The sequence below is a fragment of the Carettochelys insculpta genome, chromosome 14 (assembly GCF_033958435.1).
Source record: "Carettochelys insculpta isolate YL-2023 chromosome 14, ASM3395843v1, whole genome shotgun sequence".
In the NCBI taxonomy this organism is placed as follows: Eukaryota; Metazoa; Chordata; order Testudines; family Carettochelyidae; genus Carettochelys; species Carettochelys insculpta.
Genome location: NC_134150.1, coordinates 2,752,669 through 2,773,122, shown reverse-complemented (window position 1 = coordinate 2,773,122; position 20,454 = coordinate 2,752,669). Strand labels below are relative to the sequence as shown.

At 59.7% G+C, this 20,454-nt stretch overlaps 1 protein-coding gene across 1 annotated transcript in view; it reads right to left on the bottom strand.

Moving 5' to 3' along the window:
- CARMIL2 (capping protein regulator and myosin 1 linker 2) overlaps window positions 1-20,454 on the bottom strand; it is a 72,845-nt gene that overhangs the window by 3,517 nt on the left and 48,874 nt on the right. The window contains exons 28-35 of the mRNA XM_075009116.1: window positions 19,405-19,492; window positions 18,607-18,738; window positions 17,860-17,926; window positions 13,370-13,638; window positions 8,056-8,159; window positions 4,737-5,103; window positions 3,798-3,917; window positions 1,812-1,848 (exon numbers count right to left, since the gene is read on the bottom strand). Coding sequence (XP_074865217.1) covers window positions 1,812-1,848; window positions 3,798-3,917; window positions 4,737-5,103; window positions 8,056-8,159; window positions 13,370-13,638; window positions 17,860-17,926; window positions 18,607-18,738; window positions 19,405-19,492 — 1,184 coding nt within the window. The remainder of the gene's footprint in view (window positions 1-1,811; window positions 1,849-3,797; window positions 3,918-4,736; window positions 5,104-8,055; window positions 8,160-13,369; window positions 13,639-17,859; window positions 17,927-18,606; window positions 18,739-19,404; window positions 19,493-20,454) is intronic.

The window sequence follows — 20,454 nt, the reverse complement described above, 5'->3', positions numbered from 1 at the left end:
AGGAGCAGAGCCGGGCTGCAAGGAAGAGCCCTGGAGATTTTCAGACACACTCTGCTGCAAGCAGGACGGCCCCTTATGCCCCCCCAGCAACCGCACACCTCCACCTTCCAATCCAGCCCTACTGCCTAGAGAGGGCCAGCGCTCCCTGTGTCCGGCTGGGGCTGGGCCCGCTCTGGGCTCTGCCCGCAAGCACCTCGTGGCTTGGCTGAGGCCTTCGCCGGGACCTTCTACAGGTTGCCCCTCTCTTGCCCACCACCCTGAGGGCCAGGCGAGAGAATTTGCCGAAGCACGAGCGGTCAGTATTGGCTAGCACGTTACCAACACAGCCGCGGCTCGCTGGGCTCTTCGGAGACCTTCAGGGGTAAATGACAGCTAAAGAACAGCACCGACCGCTGAGAGCCAGGACCGGTGGCTGGAAACCACCTTTCTGGGAGCACGGGAAACTTGGCCCCACCCACGACAAGTGAAATCCTGCCAGATTGGGCTGTAGCCGGACGAGAGAGTCTGGATGAGGGAGGTTCAGCCTATACGGGCGTCCCCTACGGTCTTTTTAACCACTACGGTGCCCGCCCCCACATACGGCCACATGCGGCGTAAGAAGGGGTTCACTGGCTGGGTTTATGTCCCTTAGGAAAGCTGTACCGCCCCCCAGCCCTGGGCCAGCGTCAGTGTCCCCCCACAGGACATTCACCCCGTGCTGTTATGGCCCAGGAGTTCTCCCCCTCCAAGGAGCGGGACGCTCACGCCGCCAACAGGTGGTTCAGACCTGCGTGCAGAGCCAGGGATGATGGCCCCTAAACCGTGGCCTACGGACCCTCCCCACCTCCCTCAGCCATTCAGCTGCATGTTGTTTTTATGTGCAATCTTGGGAATGTGCCAGGAAGGTACCACCTGCCCCCCCCCCTCCCCCGGGGAATGCTGAGCTAGCAGGGCCTCCGGGAACACCCCAGGGTCCGGCCTGTTGGGTAGATGCATTGGGAAAGTCCCCCACTGGCCCTGGGACTAAGCCTGGCTGGGCCCAAAGTAACAGCCCTGGCTGGGCACAGTATTGGCAGCTCAGTTGTGATGCTCCGGAAACAGGCCCAGGGGAGGCTGTGAATACGCCAGCCTGCTCCTGCTGCTGGGCTGGCACATGCAGTACGCTCCTGGGTGTGAGGGGCCACCGAGCTGGCCGGGGCTTCCAGCTGACTGCCCGGAGCAGTACGTGTTTCCGACCAGTCTGGGCTCCCTTACGATTACCTTGTCCAGAACACAAGGAACGTTCTGAACAGAGCAGCACGGGCCCAGTCTGGCACTGGCTCTGGGCAGAGCTGGGCGCCGGCGGGACGGCAGAGCTGGCGGGAGCAGCGCTCCCAGACGGGCCCTCCTGACACGTTACGTCTCTGCTCTGCGCTGGGACACCTGCCGCTGCTGGGAGCGCACGCGGAGGCCCACAACCTCTCCCCGCTGCTGCGCTCCAGGAGCAGTCCTGCAGCAGGCAGGAGGGCGGCTTTCGGGATGAAATTCCAAGGCAGGGCAGGCCAGTGGGAGCTGAGGGTCGACAGGCGGGACAGGTGGAAGGTATTACCCGGCTCCTGTGACCCAGCCACCCGGCGGCGGAGGTGGAAAAAGTACCCAGCAGTTCCGTGAGTAAAAACGCAGCTGCTTTAACTTCTGGCCACTTGAGTACAACCTAGAGGTGAAGTAGCTGTACTTTTACTCAAGTAGTGTCAGGAGGACACCGGTGACTTGTACTTAAGTACACCCCCATCCAAGTAACGGTTGGGTGCTTTTCCCACCTCTGCCCGGAGGCTGCGGCCGTCGTCACTTACCATCCGAACCCGCCTTTTTGATCTCCCCTTCTTTACTCTGCAAAACAGAAAGAAAAACCCCGTCATGGGCAGAACCGCCTGTGCCTTCCCCGGCCAGGGCCTGCGTATGCTGCTCGCAGAGGGCTGGGATCCAGGCATGAGGCTGGCCAGAGGGAAAGCCCCCACGCCAGCTGGCCGAAGCGTGAGCAAAGGCGCCCGAGGAAACCAGCCTGCCCGGCTGGGGCCGGGGCGCCGTCCCCTTTCCATGCTGTGGAGAGAGAAGCCAAAGCCTCCACCAGCCGCTCAGACGAGGTGTCAGCATCCGATCCAGGGCTAAGCACGTAGGCGGCAGTGCAGGAGCCCGTGTGGGACGCTGGCCAGCCTCCAGCTCAGCGAGAAGGGCCTGGAACAGGCTCCGTACCAACCCCCTTGCAGCAGGGAAAGTCGGGAACACGCTCTGGGCACGACCACGTGGCAAGAATGTGCCCTTGGTGAGGGCCCTCTCCCCGGCCACCCGCTGTCCTGGAACGCCCGGGTGTCTGACACCCCTCAGCACAGAGGCTCGGGAAGGAGACCCAATGCAGGGCCGTTTCCATAGATGTGGCCCTTTCACCCAGCCCCGACTGCCAGGGCCCTTGGGGGCCAAGGGACAAGCGACCGGCCTCCAAGGCCCAGAGCGCCGAGTCCAGGCTCACCAGGGGAGGGACAAATGGTGTAGGGCTGAGAGAACCCTGGAGTTACAGCAGCGCCAGGGAGGCTACGGGCAGCGCCCAGGGATGCATCTGCTTCCATGGGCCCAGCCGCACCCATGCTCTGCCCGCCGCCGCGCACTGGGCTCCCAGCCCCGCGGGACCAGAGCAGGCCTGGGAGAGGCAACTGACCACTCCGGCGAGGGCTGGGGGTAGGTCCCCCCTGCGCTTCCCAGGGCCGCTGGGCGAACAGCCCTGTCAGCAAACAGGCACCAGCAGCTCCTGGCTCGGAGGCCGGCGGCTGAAAACCGAATAAAGCAACGGACTGGAGCCCGCTGCCTGCAGCTCCCCCGCGCCGGGGCTGCCTTGGGGAAGGCACGCGCCCTGCAGGGCACGAAAGCATCTCCCCACGGGGCAGGAGGACTGACAGCGCCACGACTCCTGCAGCCCATCCTACACCGGGAGCGGCTGCAGGTGGGGCAGGAATTGCGCAGAGGGACTTAGCGGGGTTAGAAACCAGTAGGAAATCAGCAGCCCAAGGCAGTGTGCGCGCAGGGGCAGGGGGCGCAGCAGCTGCAGCCCAGGAGACCTGGCGGTGACCGGGCAGAGGCAGGTTTGCTGGGTTCTCAGGGTAGCAGCAACGCGCAGGGCACGGAGGTGACGGGCTGGCAGCCCAGAAGAGCCCTTCACACTGGAGAATGCTCGGCACTGGGGCTAAGGACGATGCACCGTCAGGCAAAGCTTCACGGAACTGCCTTGTGCACCCCAGCGAGCCTACAGACATTCCCAAACAGGCGCCTGAGGTACGTCCTTCCCAGCCCAGGGCAAGAGGGGGTCACAGACGAGGAGCGTTGGAGCAGAGCAGGGCGGGAACCACTGGCGATTCCAATCGAGAGAAGAGAGGGGGGATGGCTGGGCCACACTCCCAGAAAACCATCCTCCAGCAGAACCCGTCCAGCTCTCGCATGGAACCCGCCAGGAAAAGGCAGGAGAGGAAGGTCTCGGACAACCTGGAGACCTACTGGGACAGAAGGACAAGAGCTGGGGAACTCCTGGGCCAGGGAGAAGTTCTGCCCCTCTATGGAGCGACGTGGAGGTGACCTGTGCTCCCCCGGGAGTACAAGGGTTTAAGTCAAGTCAAGAATCTACTGGTGCAAGCTGCTCAGTGGAGCCCGTTCTTCCCACGGCAATGGGGTCCTTAAGGCTGGGCTCCGAGACACCCCACCCTGCTGCCTACTCCACGCAATGCTGTAGGCGAGGCCCACACACCTCGAGAGCCGCCCTCGCTCGGCCGGGGGCTTGGGGGGTGTCCTCTCACCTGCTTCTTCTTCCCCTCGGAGGACAGGACTTTGGTGACCCTGATGCGGTGCAGCATCCCCTGGACACGCTGCTCGAAGGAGTTGGGGAGTTCCCCATCGCTCTTCTCCAAGTGCCCCCTCTGCAAGGCACACAGACAGGCTCAGGAGGGCGGCTGCTGGCAGGCAGGCAGTCCCCACTGGGCTGGCCACTCGCTGGCCATAGGCTCATAGGCCGCCCCCCGCTGTGGGCTGCTCCCCAGCCCTGGCGCCTCGGGGGAGGCTGTGCGATGGTACCATGGGGCCATGCACTGCCGGGGTTCTCCGTAGCGCTGCGTGGTGTGCTCTGCCCCACATGCCTCGCCCGGCCCGCCCCAGGGTCTGCCCCACACGCCTCACCTGCTCCGCCCCTGCTGCAAGTCAAAGCTCTGCCCCCCATGTCTTGCCCAGCCCATTGCAGAGCCCCTGGGCCTCCACTGCAGCCTTACGGACCTCTTCCGCCAGGCCTGCCCCATGGACCCCCCACCTGGCCAGCGGGAGGGAGAGGAACGTATGGGGTGGGGGCGGGGGCAAGAAGCCGCCTTGCCCAGGCTGAGACAGGTCCATGGAGCGACACTTAGTCCCGGGGGGAGTCTGGCTGGGGCCATGGCACCAGAGCCCCAGTCCCCTTCCAGAGATGCCTCCGTCTGCCCCAGCGCTCCCTCGGGCACATCACAGCAGCCAGTCTTCGGCCCGTGGACCCCAGCCCGCGCTGGGCCCTGGCTGGAGAACTGGCCACCCTGAACAGTCATAGCAGCCCCAGCCAGTCCCCTCCGTGGGGCTGTGCAACCCCCAGAGTGGATGGAGCCTGTGGCCCCCGGGCACCGCTGCAGCTGCCGGCCCAGCTCCCGGGACCAACTGGCCGCTCCACGCAGGGCCCCAGGCACAGGCTCCTGGGGCCCGGCTGGGGAAGGGGCCGGTACCTTCTCCTGCTTCACTCCGAGGGCCTCTTCGTCCTCCCCGGACAGGAGGATGAGCGACTGCGACTTGCCCTCTCGGGAGTACTTGGGCCTGATCCTGTGTGCGGTGTTGGGGCTCTGCTGGGCTTTGGTCCTGGGCCCCGCAGCGAGCGCCCCCTCTTCGGGCGGGCTGAGCGCCTGGCCTGGCTCCCCGGCCTTCGCCCCATCGCCCCGCAGGGACTTCCTGCCCTCCTGCTCCCGCTCGCCCTTCCAGCCCCGGCTGGGCTTTGGCTTCCTGAACGCAAAGAAGTTCCCAATTTTCTTCTTGAAGGTGCGGGGGCCCGAGGGCGCAAGGGGGGCTGAGCCAGGGGGTCCCGCCTGCGGGGCTGAGCTGCAGCAAAAGGAGGCCAGAGTTAGCACCGAACACCAATCGGCCCCGGCCCAGAACTGCAGGCCGGGGAGCCAGCCCAGAGGAGAGCAGCCTCTCTCGGCACCTCTCCGAAAGGCAGCCGGCTCACCGGCCTCTTGGCTGCTCTTTGTCTTAGAAATCCGCCCCCGGCGCCTGGGCAGGTGGCACGGCGGAGAGCAGCCGGCACTCCCGGGGCAGCTGCAACCCCAGCCTCGCCCACGGAGGGTGCGCAGCCAGGCGGGGGCTCGGGGCAGGGCCGGGTGATACTGCAGGGTCTCCACTGACTGCAGATTTCACCGTCACCCTGCGGGGTGCTGGCGCAGACTGGCCCAGGACGGCTGGGCGGGGTTAGCATTCACCAGCACCTCTGAGCCGGCTGCCCCGGCCCGGACGGAGTGGCTGGTGCCCCACAAGGACAGGTCGGACTGGCGCCGGATCCCCAGCCCGGCACCTCACTAATTCCCGCCTCTGCAGTTCAGTAACACACAGGGACAGGCTGCTCCTGCGGCAGCGCTGGCCACAGAGAGCCGGGACCTGACTGCTCCTTCTAGCCACTGGATCAGCAAGCCTGCAAGGTGCAGTTGTGGCCTTCCCACGCCACTGGGGCCAGGTCTCAGGGCCAGCTGCCAGAGGGATGCGCGGACCCAGAGTTGCACCTCTCTGCGGCAGCCTTTCCAACCTCTGCCAACGCCAAGATACACAGGCTTTTCCAAACGAGGCGAGCCCATCTGCACGTGGTATTCCAGAGGCAAGAAAAGATGCTGGGTCTGATTCTCTGGTTTAGTGCTTCCTGGCCGGCTGTTGGTTTCGTTTGCCTGCCGCTGCACATCGAGTGGCTGTTTTCAGGGGGGCACTCCACAGTGACTCCAAGATCTCGAGGGGTAACAGCTAATTTGGTCCCCGTCACTTTGTCCCTATAGCCGGGATTCTGTTTTCCCGTCTGCGTGACTTTACATTTATCTACACTATAATTCGGCTGCCGTTTTTGTGGCCCAGTAATCTAGTTTTGAGAGACCCTTTTGAAGCTTGTCACAGTCTGCTTTGGATTGAACTCTTCAGTAGCTTAGTATCATCTGTAAATTTTGCCACTTGGCTGCTTGCCCTTTACTTCAGACCGTCTGCGACGGTGCTGAATAGACCTGGTCCCAGGGTGGGCCCCTGCAGGACACCGCTAGTTACCTCTCTCCAGCCTGAAAACGGAGCATTTATCCCTGTCCTTGTTTCTCGCCTTTTAATCCAGCTGTTTACTTGTTGGCTGAGCATTGCCTGGTTCTCAAACATGCAACTATTGGACTTCTGAGCTGTTGGTGTTGGGATGTTCGCCGAGCGTGGCGACTTGGTTGCAAACATTTCATTACCAATTGAGGTAACATCGTCAGTGTGCAGTAGATTTGGTGAAAAGCCCTTCGAGACAGGTCTTTATGTTGTCTCTCTGTGTGACCCAAACCAGTGGTTGATTTTGATTGGTTACTTCCGCCCTTGAATTTCAACCGACCAATCATCGTCGACCGCGTTCTCGTTGGTTGTTCTTGGGTCTAAGTCGACGTGCCAGTTAATTGAGTCATTTCTGGAAAACCATGCCTGTAGAAACTCCCGTCCTGGCCTAGATCCTGTTCCTCCTATGACTTTCATGTTGCTGAAGTCAAATTTATGACCAGTATTGTCCTTGTGTAACGAAATCAATGACAGAGGAGCGTGTCATTTCACAGCCATTTGATGCTCACGCATACCTGTGCCGAATCGCCTTCCGGTTTGTCCGACGCAATGTTTGGAAGAGTTTGAACACTGAATTTTGTAAATCACCTTTGTTTTACCAGGACATTCAAATCGGCTCTTTTGGCCTGGATAGGGTATTTCTCAACGTGTTTCTCGATTTGTGCACGACTTTAATTCCAAATGGCTTTAATAGTCTTTAATGTCATTTTGGAAATATTTGTGACATATGGTTGTCCTCTTCTCTTACCTCCATTGGTAATGAAACTTTTGCAACCAAACTGCCAAGCTCAGCAAACATTGAACACCAAACTGAACCCCCCCACCCCGAGCTACCAATCTACTAAAGAGCGGAAGGGAATTTTAAAAGTAGCAGGAGGAGATTCAAATGGGGCAGGTTGGAGGACAGAAACCCTTTCCAGACACACATCAAAGGCTTGCTTTGATCTACTGGGGGCAGGAGGCAAAGGGGACACCCTGAAATCTTTCACTGCGGATGTCAACAGGCTTTGGCGTTTGCTTCCTGAAAAAGGGACCCCAGCAGCCAAGGTTGGCCACAAATACTGGAGGGGATTTTGGGGTGAAACAAGCTTCTTTATAGACTTTGCGAGGGACGTCCAGCCTCTGGAAAGCATGTTGTGACTTTGTTTGCAACTATTTCTAACTTTCTTACGCGTGTGCCTGTGAATCTCTGGGAATAAACGGACCCTTGGTTTCACTGCAGCGAAAGCCAAGCCCTGTGCGTTTAGCTACGGAGGTCCCCTGGCTAATGTTGGCCTTTTTGGAGTGGTTCATCCGCCAGCGGCACTGGGGAAAACCAGCCGTGGCTTTGTCCGGTAGCAGACGGGAGGGGGGCGGGGGAGCCCTTTTTAACAGCACTTCACCCCGATTTCTCCAGTGTTCTGGGATCCAGCGAGCTGCGCCTGACAGCAGCCAAGTTCTAAGGTAGAACTCATGAGCTGCACGGCCCTGACCTGACGAGAACACCAGGCCTGGTAATTCTGGGCGCGGTCAGTGGCTCAGGGCTGGATGCTCGGAGGACCGTGGATTGGGGTTGCACGTGGGCCACTTTGCACAACCTGACAGAGCCAGGCCTGCACAGGTTCAGAAAGCAGGGCTTGTGCGGCCAGGGAGATGACCCACCACCAGTCACGCACCCTGCCGTGCCCTGGGAAGCAGCACAGAAGCGTCGGCGGTTCTGACGGCGCCCCCTTTACTTACAGCAGCTCCTCTGGGATCAGCTTCTTGGTGAAGAATTCCTCCAGCCCTTCATCCACGCGAGTCATGCTCCGGTCCTCGTCATTCTCCGGCGGGGCTGGCTGCACCTACGAGCAAGGGCCACAGTCAGAGGGGCGCAGGGGCTGCAGCAGCTGCAGCAGCCAGAGAGAGGGGAGGGGAGGGGAGGCGGGGTGGGGCGAGGGAGCTCCCCAATGTTCCTACTGCGCAGAAATATGCTGATGAATAATAATAAACCAGGCGCAATAGCAACAGCTCCAAGGCGGGCAATGGGTCATTCGCAGACCCCCACGCTCCTGACAAAGGAGGACAACAGCATTACACAGAGGGGGAAACTGAGGCACAGAGCTGTGCCCAAGACCTCGCAGCAGGCCCTGGAACAGCATGCTAAAACCCCCAGCTCAGTGGTTCTTAACTAGAGGTTACCTGGAAGGGTATGGCCACTCAGCCAGAGAGTGGCCTTGTGTCAGAGCTGATCCCCACTCGGACCCTTCGTGTGCCTTAAAAATACCCTGCCTCTATTGGTTCTGCTTAAAAAAGCTCCCCAAGGTCACCAATTCCCTGTCCCTGGGGGGTAACCATCGACACCAAGTGGAAAAGCACCCCCTTAAAAACCAGGAAGACACGCTTGGCTCTCCCCCTGTGGTGTAGCCCCCGAGCTTCACCCTTTCCTTAGGCGATAGCTTGGAAACAAAGAGCTGTCATCCGATAGCTGACCCTTTACACTGGGCGTGCAAATACACAGCCACTCCTCTAGGACACAGAAATCAAACCACTGCCTTCAAAAAAAAGTAATTTATTCACAAAACAAACGATGGAAAAATTACCAGTGAAGTAATTAAGCCTAAAGCAACTTGAAATGTCAAGGTGAGAACACAGAGAATTACTTCCCTGGGATTCAGCTGAGGAGTTACAGAGTACAGGGGAAAAAAGAAAAAAAGAAAAAAATCAACTAGCCTGAGAAGTCCCACACCGAATCCAAAACAAAAATAACCCGATTGCATCTGTCGAAACACTTTTCTACTTACGTACCAGAGCGCTGCTCGGTTCTGGGATTTATTCCTCCTGCTTAAGGTCGAGCATCTTGCCTGTCTCTTTCTGTTCCAGCCCAGAACAAAGACTTATTTCTTTCTCCCCAGTGACTCTGCTGGCTGTTTCACACAGAGAAACTCCCCCTCCCCTGGGTTTAACCCTTTACAGCCATTCATTTCTGACCCCTCCTTTGGCAGAAGGTGCTTTAAAAAGCGCTAGCGAAGTTGGCACAAGCTAAAATTTCATAGGACAAAATGGTTGGCCGGCTCTGTGCGCTGTCCCCACCGCGCCGCCCTCCCTCCCCTGGCCTGACAGCTGCGTGGGGTCAGCAGGACTCCTTCCCGGCACTGTCTGCAGAAACCGGTGGCCCCGGCATGGTGGGGCGAGCGGCTCGGGGGTTCTGGCTCGCCGCCGGCCCTGTTGCAGGTCGGTTAACTCAGCCACTCCATTGAGAGCGCTTTCAAACCAGAGCCCCTGCAGCACTCCTGTATGCCCTGTATGTGGAGTGGCACCTAGACCACTTACACAGAGAAAGTCTGAGTCTCCTCTGCAGCTGTAGCTGAGTGCCAGCTGGCTTGTCGCTCCCACGGTCCTTGTTCAACCAGGACAAGTGCAGAGTCCTGCACTTGGGACAGAGGAATCCCAAGCACTGTTACAGGCTGGGGACCAACCAGCTAAGTAGCAGTGCAGCAGAAAGGGATTACAGTGGACGAGAGGCTGGATAGGAGTCAACAGGGTGCCCTTGTAGCCAAGAAGGCTAATAGCATGTTGGGGTGCATTAGGAGGAGCATTTCCAGCAGATCTAGAGAAGTGATTATTCCCCTCTACTCGGCTCTGGGGAGGCCTCATCTGGAGTAGTGCGTCCAGTTCTGGCCCCCCCAGTATAGAAAGGACGTGGATGTGCTGGAGCAGGTCCAGTGGAGGGTAACAAAAATGATTGAGGGGCTGGAGCACAAGACCTATGAGGAGAGGCTGAGGGATCTGGGGTTGTTTAGTTTGCAGAAGGGAAGACTGAGGGGTTATTTAATAGCAGCCTTCAGCTTCCTGAAGTGGGGTTCCAAAGGGGATGGAGAGAAACTGTTCTCAGTGGCGTCAGACGGCAGAACAAGGAGCCGTGGTCTGAAGTTATGGAGGGAGAGGAGTAGGTTGGATATTAGGAAAAACTACTACCCCAGGCGGGTGGTGAAGCACTGGAATGTGTTGCCTAGAGAAGTGGTGGAATCTCCATCCCTGGGGGGTTTATAAGTTTCGGCTTGACAACGCCCTGGCTGGGATTCATCCTGCTTTGGGCAGGGGGCTGAACTCAATGCCCTCCTGGGGTCCCTTCCAGCCCAAGGATTCTCTGATTCTATGTAGAGGCTCCTGCTCTCAGCTCCAGAGGTCCCAGGTTCGAGTCTGCCTCTGGGCAGTTACACTGATAAGAATTGCGTCAGCAGGGGCTGTTCTGGGCTGCCACAGGGGGTGTCCATTGACAGGCACTTGCCCACCTGCTCACACCACACCGCAGCCCCACTTCCAGGGTTTAATGCTGCGTGGGACAACCCCCCTCCAAGGGAGCCAGGCACCGTCACAGGGGTGTCACCCTTACTGCATAGAGCAGCCAGGGAAGCACTTTGCCCTCAAGCCAAGGGGCAGCAGCTGGGAAAGGACTTGGAGAGTTTGCCCCCAAGCTAGACCTTTGCTCCTCCGTCTCTGGGGCAGAAAGAAAAGAGCTGGGCATGGCCTGCAGCCAGGCCAGCCCCAGGGGCTGCACAGTGCTGGTTGCTTGCATTTGACAAGCACAAGCCGCCTGTTCTCTGCCGGCTCTGAAATCCGTGCCAGCTTTTCCTTCCACCATGACTCATGAGAGCAGTACATCACCCCCTTGCCCATCACATCCATCAGACACCGTGTCGCCGAACGCCCAGGCCCTGGCGGGTAAGGCCTCGCTCCCTGCAAAACCTGCGGCCCAAAGACACCGCCAGGCCCAGGCCCTGCCCGTCGGAGCAGCATGCACGTCCTCTTCCTGCCACCGGCCTGGCCGGCCGCCTACCCGCACTAGGGACAGAGACGTCTGAAGACCACCACCACCACTCTGGCGACAGCTATGCCGAGCCGGGGGCTGACCCCAAGTGTCCCGCTGGTGGAGCTGGCTGGTTAGTGAGGCCGTCGAACCAGGTTGGCCGTCCCCCGGCCTAGGGTCACAGGAGGGGCAGCCTGCTTCAGTTCCCCCTCTGGGGCTTTTCAAATAAAACTTCCCTGAAGGCTTTTTCTTGGGCAAAACTGCTGCTACCTGGGCTCAGTCACATAAAATAACCGTCAAAGCCTCCGCTCTTGACCAAGCACCTGGGCTCTCCCTTCCTCCGCCCAGGATCCCCTGGGGGTCAGAGTCCCCCCAGGCTTCCCTGCCTAGGACAACGCCTCTGCAGCACCACCTGGGGGGCTGCCCCCTGCGGGCCCAGCCGGGGAATTACCTGAGCATCCCCAGGTGCCTCATTCTGGAGCTACCCAGGGGTGAGCCCCAGGGCAGCAGCTCCCCTCCTGCAGGGCCTGGTGGCAGCTCGGCTAGGGCTGAGCCAGAGAGGTCCCTCCTGGCTTGTCTCCTCTGGGAAGGCTCTGAGCACCTCCAGTTCAACAAGGAGCAAGGCCAGATTGGCTCCAAGATGCACCCCGGAGTGTGCCCATGAGAGGCCAGCCCAGCGCCTGGCACCGGCCCTCCACCCTGGACAGCCAGACCAGCTGGCAGCACTGCAGAACTCACATGCAGGAGCCCGGTTCCATGGTGGGAAGGGCCCAGGTGGGCTGTGCTAAGGGGACCTCATTCCCTGGAGCACGGCTGGGGCTTTGAGCCCTGCCACAGCAGCATGGGAGAGCTGCAGCCTGTCTGCCCGGTTTGAGGGCTGACGCTCGGTCCTGGGAGGGCTGGGGACCTGCTGGGCACACCCAGGGTTCCTTCTGCACGGAGACAGACTCCCCGGCAGGGAAAACAGAGCCCATCACAGAAACGGCTTCAAAGGGAACCCAGCTGGGCTCCTCCGCGGCTTTGTCCAATCATCCCGTCCTGAGCCAGGCTAGGCTGGGCCAACCTGTTCCCCGCCTTCCCTCCGGACGGCCGAGCGATACGTGAACTGATTGCCGGAAAGGGGACAGACCCTGTCAGTTCTGAAACTAACCAAATGAGTCAGGAGTGCAGCCGGAGGAGCATTTCCAGCAGATCTAGAGAAGCTGTTGTTCCCTCGATTTGGCACTGGTGAGGCCACATCTGGGGTATTGCGTCCAGTTCTGGACCCCCCAGTACAGAAAAGATGTGGATGTGCTGGAGCGGGTTCAGCAGAGGGCAATGAAAATGATTGGGGGCTGGAGCACATGACCTATGAGGAGAGACTGAGGGATCTGGGGTTGTTTAGTTTACAGAAGAGAAGACTGAGGGGTGATTTAATAGCAGCCTTCAGCTTCCTGAAGGGGGGCTCTAAAAAGGATGGAGAGAGGCTGTTCTCAGTGGTGACAGATGGCAGAACAGGGAGCAATGGTCTCAAGTTACAGAGGGAGAGGTCCAGGTTGGATATTAGGAAAAACTATTTCACCAGGAGCGCTGGAATGCGTTACCTAGAGAGGTGGTGGAATCTCCATCCCTGGAGGTTTTTAAAGTCCTGGCTTGACAAAGTCCTGACTGGGATGATTTCGTTGGGGTTGGCCCTGCTTTGGGCAGGGGGCTGGATGCAAAGACCTTCTGAGGCCCCTTTCAGCCCCAGGATTCTAGTATCAGAAAGCCATAGGCCGGTCAGGTACAAGGCTAATTCCAAATTGGTGCCGGGGGCAAGGGCCTCCTAACCCAGACAGTGTATCCCTGGGGGGAAGCAAGGCCCTAAAAGTTGAAGCAAATCACCCAGTTGTACCACAGGCTCCAGGCATGGTAAATCCAGCCCCCCCAGGGACTCCCGAGCCATCCACATCCCCAGGCACAAAGCGCCGTTGCAAAGGAGCAAACCACAGCTCCTCTGCGTGTGTCACAACTCCCACACTGCTGCAGGAGCTCGAGAGATATGCTAGCAAGCCACTGGCAGCATGAACCCCCCCCCCCCGCCACCACACACACACACCCGCCCTCCGCTAAAACCTCCTCTGCCAAGGTGAAAGCCAGCAGCAGCCGGAGCCCAGCAGATGCTGAACAACAAAACAGCTGCTGCTCGGAACGCTTCATCTTTCCAGGCAGGATAACAGCTGATCGCAGCGATTTCCCCGGGACAAAATGCAGCCTGCGCCGCTGCGAAACGCAAAGCGGGCTTACGTTCGGCTTCCTCGGCGGCTGCCTGTTCCTGCGGTTCGGTCGGGGCCTGGCTCGCGTGTAGTGTTGCAGCCTTGCTCCCTCCGTCGGCAGGTCCATAAGGGATGGCGCGGGGGCAGGCGCTGGGAAAGGCAGCAACCCGCTTCCAGGCTCAGCATCCTTTGTGGAGGCAGGGCGTGACTTCAGAGAGGCACAGCTGACTGACAGCGGAGCCTGGTGAGTTCTGATCGCGTTAGCTTCTGCCTCTGCTTGAAGATCCACCTCTGACAGACCTGCGGGGGGAGGGAAGAGGAGGAGAAAGCCTCTGAAAATCTGTCCCCGGGCCGGGTTTCCTGCCGGAGGGAATCATCACGCTCACAAATCCCAGCCAGCACGCTGCGCACACCCAGCCCCACCGGGGAGAAATGACCCTTGCCGCATCGTTGGCGGATGCGCCCTGCAGAACGGACGCAGCTCGTCCAACAGCCTCTAGGTCCTGGCTTGCTCGTAGCTCCGGGCTCGAGCCTGCCGCACGCAGAGCTTCCCCGGATGGGCAGGAGCTGGCGGCAGCATCCGGGCAGGCGTCTGCGGGGGGCAGTAGATTGAAATGGAGCCCGGCGTAGCCAGCCGCTGGGGCCTTAAACGTGGAACGCAGGCCGGTCGTGGGCCGAGAGCACAGGGAATGCAGCCGGCCCCAGGAACGGGCTAACGCAGGGGTCAGTGACCCCCGGCGCGGTACCAAGAGCTGCATGGGACCCGTTTTTCATCGGCACGCGAAGCAGCAGCTCCACCCTGTCACCCTCCCGCGTGCAGCGGGGAGTCTGCTCAAAGCCAGGCTGCCTGCGGATTAACAACAGACCAGCTCACGCCACCAACCACCCCCGAACGGGTAAAGCTCTGCATCTTCAGTTAGTTATTAACGACGCTGTTGTAAGTGGGACTTTAGCGAGCGCCACCGCCTTCCCCTCCAAACCCCCTGCGTCCCACGGTGCCACCCCTGGGCTTCCCCACCACCACGCCCATCCCTCCTAATCCCCTGCATCCCCCCTGCCTTCCCCTCCAAGCCCCCATTGTCCCACGGCAGCCCGGGCCGGCAGCCCGGGCCGGCAGCCTCCCTCTGCAGCCTCTATGCCCGGCGGCGGGGCAGAGGCTCATGTAGGTCTTCACACAACGCAGCCAACCTGCGGAACTCCTCGCCAGGGGACGTTGGGAAGGCTAAAAGGAGAACCGGTTTCAGCAAAGGACAAGTTACGTTCGGGGAGGGCAGGCCCCTCAGCGGCCATGGCCATGGCGCTCAGGGATCCAGCCCCATTCTCCGGCTCTTCCTAGTCTGCACCACAGGGGTGGACCAGTCAAGAAACGCCGGTTGCGTTCATGCCGCCTGAAGCATCTAAGACAGTGGGCCAGACGGATGCGATGTGATGATGTGTGTGTGGTGAGGATCCTCTTGGTTGGGCTGCCTGTGTTTCCTACTGCCCCGTAGCAAGCCAAGGTGTGGGCCTCAGGTTCCCTAGGTGCAGCAGGTGAGGGGTGTTTCGGTGTGATGATGTCTCACACAGAGGCCAGGCCCTCCCTGCTCTTCGTAACCCAGGCAACCAGGTGGCACCTTTCTTCCCCGGGAAACAGGACAGAAGGAGGAGGGGCCTGGCTGGTTGGAATTGGAGCTGGGCTGGTGAGTGGGGCAGTCTGGTCTGGTCTGGCTGGGGAGGGAGGAAGGGGACCAGGGCCCGGCTCAGGTACCCCCTCTGGGCCCCTCTCCCCAGGCTGGATGGCGCTGACGGCTTCTGGTTCCTGTGCTGACAAGTCTGTTCTGTGCTGGGTCCCCGTCACCTAATCACCTCCTGTTCTCCTGCTGAGTGAGAGTCACCTCTGCCTGCGGGTGGGGGCCAGGCCTGGGGACCCCCCCACACTCCATGACAGGTCTCAACCGAACCGTCAGGCAATCCACCACCACAGACCCCGCTCCACAGGCCAGCTGCCCAAAGCAAGGGTGCCAGGGCTGCAGACGCAGGTCGCCCCACGGGTGGCTGCAAGGTGTGGTGCTCCGGAAAGGAATGAATGGCTCAGGCGAGTATGGCCGTCCCTGGCCACTCCCTGGCTGAATATGGAGCACTCGCTAATTTCCCCTCTGCGGCCACCCCTCCCCTCCTCGGCTATCGTCCGGGTAAGGTGCTGCTGCAGGAGGTGGAAAAAATACCCCCAAAGTTACTTGAGTAAAAGTACAGCGGCTGGGGGGGGGGGGGGGACTTAAGTACAAGTCACTGGCACCCTGCTGGAAAAACTACTCAAGTACATGCACACGCACAAACATCACATCTTGAGTGTACTCAAGTACCCAGAAGGCCAAGCAGCTGCAACTTTTACTCAAGTAACTGTTAAGGTCTTTTTCCAACCTCTGCCCTGCTGCCGCCTCTGAGCAGCAGGGCTGGTCGGAGTCACTGGAGAGACGGCGCCCCGAGCTCCCTGTCACATGATCTCCCCTTATTTCGATACTCATGCGCCTGGCCTATGCTGAGCTTGAGCAGGTACGTAGCAACCCCCTGCTTCAGCTGCCCAGGACTGCATCAGACAGAAGCTTATTGCTGCACACCTGTCCAATGGGAAAGGTGCCCGCCCCGCCCCGCCCTGCACCACACTCTGGGGCAAAGCCCTAATAGCCCCAAGACCTACATTAATATGGAGCTCCAGCCATCAGCAGCAGAGCTCAGCAGTGCTGTAACCCTGGGGAAATCTCTCCTCGCCCAGGAGCGGAGCCAGGAGTCCCCCAGGCCTTGCCCAGGGTCAGAACTCCAAGAGCTGGAAGGTGCATTCACAGGGGCATCTCAGGAAATGAGTTTCATTTCCCTGCAGACTTCTCAGTTCATCACAACTGCTCCAGTCACTGGCCCCCAGCTCTTTCCGCTAACCCCGGACTTTTCACTATGTCCCCTCCCCCTGCCTCCCCCAGACCCATGGGTATGTCTACACAGCAAAGTTATTCCAGAGTAGCTCATTCTAGAGTTGTTATTCCAAAATACGCTCGTAAGGTACAACTGCATTTGCTCCAGTCCCTCAGGCAGAGGCAAAAACCTACAAGACCTTTCTCAAGCTTTCCCAGAACTGCATTACCCACCTGAGGAAGCGAAGAAACAGATTGACAGAGCCAACGGGTACCCAGAAGCTACCTGCTACAAAACAGGCCCAACAAGGGAAACAAGAGAACACCACTGGCCATCACACACAGCCCCCAGCTAAAACCTCTCCAGTGCATCATCAGCGATCTACAACCCATCCTGGACAACAGTCCCTCAGCTCTCACAGACCTTGGGAGGCGGCCAGTCCTCGCCTACAGCCAACCCACCAACCTTAAACAAATTTGCACTGGCAAGTATAGGTCACACCACAGTAACGCTAAACCTGGAGCCAGTCCCTGCAACAAAGCTCTCGGTGCCAACTCTGCCCACAAATCTACACCAGCAACACCATCCCAGGACCTAACCGCATCAACCACACCATCAGGGCTCATTCTCCTGCCTGTCCACTACCGTAACGTGCATCACGTGCCAGCAATGCCCCACTGCTGCGTACATTGACCAGGCTGGACAGTCTCTCTACATCGAAGAATAAATGGACACAAATCAGTTGCATGAGCTGGTAGATCGGTACCTCTCAAGCGAGATCCCTCCTGGTTCTGCACACGCATGACACCGACAGCCCTGTGGGTAATTCTGACATTGCTAAGGTCACTCGTTGCAACAGGATTCAAAAGCAACACCTGGTCTGAGGCTACCTGTTGACCAGTAATGCCAAACCCGAGGCAGAGGACTTCGTGTGGCTCCTCGAGGAGCCCACAGGAGTCTTAAAACTGATGTTTAGTGGAACGAGAAGGGAGTCAGACCTGGCAAGCCACCAGGATGCTCTTCAACGGAGAAGCAGCCTGTGTCTGGACCAGGGGACAGGCAGCATGTACCAACCAGACCATGCTAGGCAGAAAAAGTGAGGCCCACCCTATATCTATTTGGCTGCCAGCGGGAAGCAAGGCTGCAATCTCCAGGCACTTTCCAGTGTCCACAGGTGAAAAGCACCACTGTGAATGCCAGCGAAGAGACCAAGAACTGAATTCTAGCCACAGTGTGTGGGAGGGTGCTGTGAGGCTGGCCAGGGTCTTGATCCTGCGTGTCTGGAGGCGTATGTCTGACAGAGTTCCTCTGGGCAATGGTCACTGCCTCCTGGAACGTCTCCTTTGGAGCCGTGGGCATTTTCCAAGCTTCTCTGCTCAGCATCCCTGTGTTTTGATCATCTGACCTGCATCCCCAGCCCTGTTCATTCTGAGTTTGTCTCCTGTCCTCAGATAGGTTCGGTGGCCTCTCCCTCCACCTCTCCTCCAAGTATTTAAGTTGTCTGACACACTGCCGGGGACTGATGAGACACACGTGGATGTGGTCTGCAATGTAGCATGGCCAACCCTGCAGATATCAGACCAGCCCAGTGAGATGCGAACGCAAGCAGAGATAATGTCTCTGCCTCAGCCTTACTTCTCATGGCGGGTGTGGGCCGGACGCTCCTCAAGTGCTTGCTTTTCTTCCTCAGATCCATCTTGCACTGCAGAGAAAGGGGAAGAAGTTGCTTTTCAGCACGCCGCGCCCTGCACAACGTCTGTGGTGCTAACAACAAGCAGAGAGTAATCAGCTCACCAGGCCTTGGCGTGGGCTGAGATGGCAAAAGCCAGAGTTACAAAACCGAATCTGACAGCCACATGACCGGTTTTGGGCCTTGTACATTCACATTGTAAAAGTGGCTCTGAAGGCGCACACACAGCTACAGTTTCACCGCATCTGGATGGACCCAGGGCTTATTCCACAGGACAGGGACACCTGAACCCTATGGTACTGGATCGGGTCATTACAACAGACCTCTGCAGACCCCTTGCAAGACCTTTGTGGTTGAAAACGTCGGTGGCTGCTGCATCTCAGGATGCCATGGCAGTTTCCTCACAGGAAATTTCTGATGCTAGAACCCATCAAAAGCCATGTGCAGCAAGCACAGGCCCTTTTGTGCCTCACTCCCCAAAGCCAATGGAGTAACACGTGTGATGGTCCTGGCCCAGGAAGCCGACAAAACCCCAACATTCCCAGAACACCACCCAGACCTAAGAGCAATGGCACCTGTTCCTTGAACGGTCTTCCCCTGGATAGACCGGCGCAGGAAATACTGGCCAGAGCTCAGAGACAAGGTTTAACCACCATGGCGTCAGCGGGAAGGGATGCGAGACAGAGCCCTACCTCCTCAGCAGCAAGGCTTTGCTCAGCAACGTCCAGCAGGTTCCTGCTCTGCTGCAGCAGGAAATCGCCCTCCTCGATATCGGCCGTGTGCAGCCCATGAAGATCTGGCGTCGGCTTGGGAAGACTTTCTGCCTAGAACCATGAGGTAGCACTTCAGTAATTCCCGCTGGAGAAGCGCAGTGGGGCACACCGGATGGCTAAAAAACGCCTGGCGCCCATTCGGCTCCAGCTGGTCACACTTCCAATGCCAGCAGGGCTCTGGCCTGCCAAAGTTCCACCCTCGCAGCCAGACGTGGGTCCAGCAGCGCCCCCCCGGCTACAGGGAGACCTGGCCCATATAGAGCAGGTGATTCGGTGGTGATGCAGGGGGCATGGGACACAAAGGGTTAACCCTGGGCTCGTGCCGGGCTGCGCTGCTGGGGAGGGGAAGAAGGGGGCCCAGGAGAAAAGGAGCAGCTGGAATTTGTGCAGCTCCTGGTCAGGACTGCTGCTGGCACGACTGGCAACGCCCAAGGCCCCGGCACACCGGGGTTAGAGGTGGGCGTGAGTCAGAGCCCTTGGTGAGGGACTCTGAGCTCCGGGGCCCAAGGCAGGCCCAGAGCGCCTCTGGGGCACACCGAAGGGCGCCGTTCCCCCGCCCTGCGCAGACCACAGCGTGCCACTGCCATGGAGAGGCACTGAAAGCTCCTGAGTCCAGCCTGGCTCCTCCGGCGGCGGGCGCAGGAGGGAGAGGCCGTGAGCTTGTGCTGGCACCGCCCCGAGCCACGGAGGATGGAGAGGACAAGCAGGGCCACTCACCAGCTGGCGCTGAGCGCTCGTCAGCCCCTCCAGCGCCTCGTCGATCAGCCCGTCGGCCACGGCCGCGATGACAGACAGCCGGATTTCGCTGCGAGAGGAGATGGGGCGGTCAGTGTGGCACAGCAGGACGCCCCCCCGCTCCCCGTGGGGGCTGAGCCCCACAGCCACCGGGGGCAGGTGGGGGGAAAGGGAAGGACACCTTCGTTTCCATCACAGCCAGGTCCCAGCCTTGTAGACTCCATCAGCAGGGCCTGTGCGACCCCTGCTCACGCGCGCGGGGCTCCCAGCTAACACCCTCTCTAATCTTTCCCATCCGTGTGAGGAATAAATGTTATGCGCACCAAGGCACGTCCGTATGTGCACCACCAGAGAAACACAGACCTGACTCCGGGCGCTCTGCTCATCAGCTGAGCGGCACCTGACTCTCCTGGGCAGCCGCCCCAGCACCCAGCTTACCGGAACCCCAGCCTCCCAGCCCCCTCCTGGACGAGGTGCCCAGCTAGGCGCTCAGCAGGCCCGTCCCAGGGCAAGGAGGCTGGGGACACACCACGGAGGAACACACCCACTGTGCAGAGACAGGCTCGGCCCCGGGAGCTGGGTCTGCTTTGCCCTGCATGACAGGGCTCTGAGAAACCCAAGCCCCAGCCAGCCTGGCTGCCCGCTCGCCCTGCGCTGCCTGGCCTGCCGACTCCCTCCCGGGCCGGGGGAACGGCCCTGCTTATTTGCAGCTCAGCAGGAAACAGGCAACCCTCCCAGTCATTCTGGCTGATGACATTTCCCTGGGCTCGGGAGCTGCCGGCAGGCCCAGCTGGTGTGGGAAGCAGGAGGAAAGCGGAGGTGGCAGTGCATGGAGGGAATCCACAGCCATGTGCGTCTGTCACGCAGCCCTCCTGGTCCCCCTCCGCCCGCCAGCTCTCCAGGCTTCTCGCTCAACCATCCCTTTGGGAGCAGATCCTGCCCCGCTTCGGACAAGGAGTGATTCTGGATTCAGGCACGTGGGTCAGAGCAGAGCCCGGCCTCTGCCTCCTTTCCCCTCCTCGGGGCCTGCGC